The sequence below is a fragment of the Microtus ochrogaster genome, chromosome 17, assembly GCF_000317375.1.
Source record: "Microtus ochrogaster isolate Prairie Vole_2 chromosome 17, MicOch1.0, whole genome shotgun sequence".
Classification (NCBI taxonomy): Eukaryota; Metazoa; Chordata; class Mammalia; order Rodentia; family Cricetidae; genus Microtus; species Microtus ochrogaster.
In genome coordinates, this window is record NC_022019.1 from 21,147,228 (window position 1) to 21,153,386 (window position 6,159).

A 6,159-nucleotide genomic window follows, 5' to 3' on the forward strand; every position below is an offset into this window, starting at 1 on the left:
GTGTGCATGTGGGTAAGAGGGAATGTGTGTGTATCAGAATGTGTGTGCGAGAGAGAGAGAGACTGTGTGTGTTATATGTACATGTGTGGGTAAGGAGCGTATGTGTGTGTGTAAGAGTGTGTGCTGTATATTTAAGAGAGAGAGACTCTGTGTGTGTGTGTGTGTGTGTGTGTGTGTGTGTGTGTGTGTGTGTGTGTACTTGGGTGCACACCTATGTAGGAATAGGAAGAAGAGATAATAGCACAAAACCCAAAGGGAGCGGAAACGGGAGTGACTGGTGTGTTTAAGGTCTAAGGAAAACACAGCAGAGGCAGTGCAAGCTCAGCAGGTCTGTGCTGGCTGTGGCTCTTTCCCAGTAGGTTTCTCCTGTGCACTCTTAGCATGAGAAAAGCACAGAGGTTCCCTTGCTTTGGTGACAAGAATGCCCCGCTGTGCATCCCCACAGCCTGGGAGCCGCCTGGCTCTCTGATTCCCACAATAGGATTTAGACCTCTGAGGCCTCCACAGCCTCCAGCTGTGCTAGCCCTGTGGTGACGACAAGGGATGGCCAGGGGAGCCCACCAATTTACTGCAGTCTTAAAGTAAGTCACCAAAGAAGTCAAGCAGCTATGCCCTGCACCCTCCACCCTTCCCCTCCTTCAATCAGCCCTTGGGTGCCAAGAACCCCAATGTACAGACTCCGTGTGTCCAACGTGGACCCATTGTGACGACCAAGCCTAAAACCAGAATGACCATTCTCTTTCATCTTTTCACAGGAACGCCTTTAAGATCAACAACCATACTAGATCAAGACTCCTCCTTCGTGCTAACACATAAGAAATCTGATTTGGAAGGTAATGATTGGGTGTTCTAAGTGACTGTAGAAGTTACTAGCCCAGCTGCAAGAAGGTAAGAAGTGCAAAAGTAGCCTGACCCCTGCGGAGGAGAGCACTTCCTTGGTCAGGAGTCCTTACTTAAGGTCCCGGGCCAAGGCGTCATCCCTGGGACACAGCACTAAAGAAAGACACTGAATCCGAGGCAGGGGCATGGATGTTTTTAAAGGAGAGGAAACAGTATCCATAATTAGAGTCAGATGGGAAGATAATGGTCATCACACAGAGCTCATCCAATGGCAGAGCAGGACATTGAAATGGATAAAACCCTCTCCAAATTCTAATGAGAAAAAAAAAAAACTAGGGACAAGGGGAAGGGGCCAAGGCTTACTGAGCGTCCACTACAGGCCCCAGACTGCTGTGGGCCGAGCTTCCCTCTGCATGTGCGATCTCACCCCTCCTCTTACCCCCCAGCTTAAGAGGTGATTCTAAAATCGATTCCCTCCGGGATTAAAAGGTCCACACATGGCAGTAATAATTTCTTCTATTCTATTCTTTTCGACATTTGAAGCCAGTAAGACAGAGGAAGATTATAGTATGAGTCCAACTTAACATATCATTTAGGGATTTTTTTTTTTAAAGATTTATTTATTTATTATGTATACAACATTCCTTCCATGTACACCTGCACTCCAGAAGGGGGCACCAGATCTCATTACAGATGTCTGTGAGCCAACATGTGGTTGCTGGGAATTGAACTCAGGACCTCTGGAAGAGTAGTCAGTGCTCTTAACCACTGAGCCATCTCGCCAGCCCATCATTTAGGGATTCTTGCAGAGTACTGTGGGCTGGGTCAGTGGCCCTGGTGATTGTTCCCTTGCTAATGAAGCTTATGTCAAGTCCTGGAGGGGAACCTGGGGACATGCTGGCACTTAAGCCCCAAACCTCCTGAAGAAGGAAAATTAAACAGAAACTAAGATTCTGCAGAGGAAGGCAGAGTGACCACGTGGGAAAAGGAAGTCTGTCTCCATATCCAGAAGCCTTGGTACAGGGAGGAACCCCCACATTTAAAGTGGGCCCAGGCTGAGGCTGTGTCCCTGAGGTCCCAGAAGCAGCTTTTCTGAGATGTGCTGCGTCCCATCGTAGACTGACCCAGTGCCACCTTGGTGGAGGAAAGGCCCGGCGCGCCTACATATGGAGTCCTTTGCTGCTGTCAGGGTTTATTAATGAGGGTTAAGGGGACTCCCATGAGAGACAAAGACAGGAGAAAATCCCAACCTGCACAGCCTCCCTTCGTCACTTAGCCTGGACAGTGACCCAGAGCCAGGCCCACCAGAAGACAGTTTAGAGACAAAACTGAAGGGAAAGGGTTGAGGCCTTCTGATCGTAAATACATACTCGTGTCCTAGTCAACACCCACACCTGGTAGCTTGTCCAACAAACTCTTACAAACTCTCGATGATGCACCCCACCCGCCTCTCTGCAACTCCAGATTTAACCTGTGAAATGTGCTCCTCTCCGTCTTAGTCCCCAGCCACGGCTGTTGCGGAGGAATCTGTTCAAATGTTAATGTGAGACACAGTTGGGTTGGAAATAGACTCCCAAGAGAGAGTTCTTCCCTAGTAGTGAGAGTCCGGTTTGAATACAGATTCTGAACGGCTAGGTCTGGGAAGGCTGGCGTGGCCAGACTTTCAGACAGCTTGTAGATCTGTGTCACAATGGCCCGTCCAGCCTAGCCCTTCCCTCACCTACCTAAGCCATCAAGAAGAGTGGAGGGGTGAAAAGAGATCTACGTTTCCTCTGGGTGTTCATTAGTCCCTGGGGCAGGGCTGTCCAGTGCTCAGAGCTGGCCCTGGACTAGATGCTGATTTTCTCCTCCCTCCCTTCATCCGCTGTCAAACAAAACCTTCAGCGACACACCAGACGGGCCTTAGTGGGGACCAGTGCATTAAGACTCAGGGGTGCAGCAAGGGCCTTGGCAATGGGGTTTTGTGATAGGAGAGAGAGATGGGGTTCAATTGAAAACACAGACTTGATGAGCGAGATTCACATCCCGGAAGCAGGCAGAGGTGAGTGGATAAAAACTGTGAAGGAGGCATCGGGGAAGGGGGGTTGTCATGGAAAGCAAGCCACAGTGATGAAACACCTGGCTTGGTAGATTTCCTGAACTGGTGAAGAACCAGGGATGCTTGGGTCTCAGGGTGTGGAGCTCCCGCCAAACAGACTCAGCGGGGCACTTGCTACAACTAGGCTTCTGAAGGAAGTCAGCGGGTGGGCCAAGGAGACCGCTCAGGAGGTGAGTAAACTTTGGCCAAGCAAAGGTTTCTGTCATTGGAATATGGGAATTATTGTTTCCATTCCATGTGGGAAATATGGATGCTCAACCATTTATCACACATTCAAGGGTGCAGTTCTACCAAGAAGAGCCTTAACAGAGATACCCCCAAACAAGGAGGAATCAAAATTCGTTCTTAACCAGAGGAGAGGGAAAACATGCTGTCAGGAACTGTGTGTTGTCGGGCATTTGGGCTATGTCAGTCCTGGCCTCCGAGCCACCCTAAAGACCAACCTTCCCTGACCTCATGGCACCGGTGAAGGGCCAGGATGTGAGTGTCATTGCAAGTGGCACAGGTCTTTTGACACAGGTCCACCTCTTGCTCCGGGCTTGGTACACCCCTCTCCTCACCCTCCACGGGACAGATAATGATCTCATTAGAATGGAAGCAGAGGCCACAGGAAACCCCCAAAGGAACCATTAACTAGAAACAGAGATTCTGTTGCTCAGTCAAGTCGCAGCCCCGCCACTGCTGCTGACGGTGCTCCCCCGACAGGCGACATGGGTAGAGCTAGTGATATTAATAAGTTTAGTGACCTTGCTGGACCCAGCCCCGCTGAGCACCACTGCTTAGTATTCAGGGATGCCAAGCTGACCTCCTCCTTGCAATAAACACTCACTTCTTCTTCAGTTAGCTCTGGATCATCCAGTAAAGCCTGTTAAAACAAGCAGTCACTGGTGATGAGGTTTTGCTGAGCTGTCAGGCCCCGGCCAGGCTCAGATGCCATCTCCGTGGCCACAGGAGTCAGTGGCATCACAGCACAGAGCGTCTTACCCTAGCCGCCTGCCTTGTGGTCTCTTGGGCTCCTACTGTGTCCACTCACTCACCTTCCCTCTCTGATGTTTGCCACAAGGAACTCCTGAATGCTGGTTTGAACCCTGATGGGTTCTTGTTGGGTGTTCCTAAGTGGCTTTTCAAAACTACTGTAGAAACATGCCATGTTTTTAGTACCCCAGTGGGGATGGCATGTATGTCCCCTGTAGGAGTGATGCGGAAAATGTCTGCCTGTGAATGAATTCTCAGCCACCACAAGCTTGTCTGGATCAAACCACAGGTATGCATTGAGGTCTGCAGACATAAGGAACCTAGTCAGTCACCCTGTCAGAAGTTTGAAAGAGTAGAAACTTTTTCTACTGAATTCAAAATTAACAGGTGGGGACCGCAAGGAATACCCTTGCTCTAGACCCTAAAGGCATAACAAGGGGACAGAATTAAACGAACTAAGCCGGCCCTGTGCCTTCCTAGTGTGTTCCCTGGGCTCTCTGGATGTCCCAGCTTAAAGGACCTGTATCATCCTGAAACAGGCGACACGCCACTGTCACTTCCCTGGAGACCTGGTTATCCATCTAGAGACTCTTCCTCCATGCCACGCCTTATGAGCCATACCTTCCCAGGAGTAGGGGAAGAAAGAGACCAGAGTTATGAATGTCAGTTTCACAGTTCAATTTGCGCCCCCATCACCCTGAAGGCTTGAAACCCTTCTCCATCTCCTAAACCTCCAGGCTAGGGTTGATCTTGAAATGCAGAAGTGTGCACTATTTCTGGTAGATGCTTTCCAGCTTTTTGGACTGGGGAGCCTGCTTCTATCTTTACTAGCAACGGTGGGCCATAGGCAAGTCTTGAAACAGCAAATCAGAGAGAACCAGTGGGGAATAGATACCGTTCATGGAACGTCTGAGGTAAAACCATTCAGACTAAGTCTCCCTTGAGAATCCACAAGGACCTCTGCAGTTAGCCCCTGCCCTCCATCTCTTCCACTGGCTCCCCGGTCGCGTTTCTCGTGCTCCACACCAGGTACCAAGTGCTTTTGCAGATTTTCAATATGTGTATACATGCCTCTTCAGTCTCACGACTGGGCAGCCGCTGAGCGGAAGGAGGTGGATAGTACCACCCAGCTCCTAGCCCTTTGCCTGCTCTCCATCTATGTTGTTCAAACATCACTACGTCAGACATTTACCAGACACCAGGACCACAGCAGCTCCCTTAAGTCAGCCAATGAAATTACTCATTCCATGCCTATTTTATTATGACCCCCATGGTGCAATGCATCTTATGTAATTCAATGAATTTGCATCCTTGGTGATGCTTGTGGTTCTTTTATTCAAACGAGGGTGAGATAATAAATCTATTTCTTTTCCCTCTTTTTTATCTCCCTCTCTTCTCTCTGGTTTGGTTTTCCCTCCAAATTTGCTTCCTTTCGGCGTTTCTTCCCAAACTGAAAGCCTCGGAGACCTTCCCTCAAGGGTCCTTTTGGGATACTATAATGAATGGGCCTTTCGACAAGCAAGACGAGGAAAGCTTTGATGTAAGTGGGAAAAGCGCAACAGTGCCCTCCCTGGGAGGAGACACAGTTGTCATGTGCTCAGGCAGAGCAGGCCACACTTTGCTGCCTTCCAGAGCATTTCTTGGGACAAGTGGGGAGCTCCCATCACAAGCACCTCGCCATCTCTGAGCTTTGCCACTGAGGACATGAAACACAGCCAGACTGACTTGGTTATTGCCTTAGGTAGTCTGATTCAGTCTAGATTTTTGAATATTGGAGCTACCTTGTGCACATGATTTTTAAATATTGAAATGGCAAAAAAGGCTGTGAAATAAATTTTTCAACTCTCTTCCTTCCCTCCCAGAAATAGCTATTATATAGTGTACTCTATGGGCATGTCTGGAAATTTTAATCCATATGAAGTATACTTTATTACAATAGCACAACTAGCCATTATGAGACCAGAATTACATTCTGTTTCTCACTTTTCCCTTGATAATATATTTTTGAAATCTGTATTTCATTACCTTTTTTTTTTTATTTTTCAAAACAGGGTTTCTCTGTGTAGCACTGATTGTCCTGGAACTTGCTTTGTAGACTAGGCTGGGCTTGAACTCACAGAGATTTGCCTGTCTCTGTCTTATGAGTGCTGGGATTAAAGGCGTGCACTGCTGCCTCCCATCTTCACATATCTTCAACCTTTATTTAACTGGTACCCCATCCCCATCAATCATTGGGTATTTTCTGG

General features: G+C 48.5%; 1 protein-coding gene across 1 annotated transcript in view; it reads left to right on the top strand.

The window, feature by feature from the left end:
- Positions 1–6,159, top strand: part of Erich6b (glutamate rich 6B) — a 33,901-nt gene that overhangs the window by 13,615 nt on the left and 14,127 nt on the right. Inside the window, exons 4-5 of the mRNA XM_005355647.1 lie at positions 756–833; positions 5,371–5,453. Coding sequence (XP_005355704.1) covers positions 756–833; positions 5,371–5,453 — 161 coding nt within the window. The remainder of the gene's footprint in view (positions 1–755; positions 834–5,370; positions 5,454–6,159) is intronic.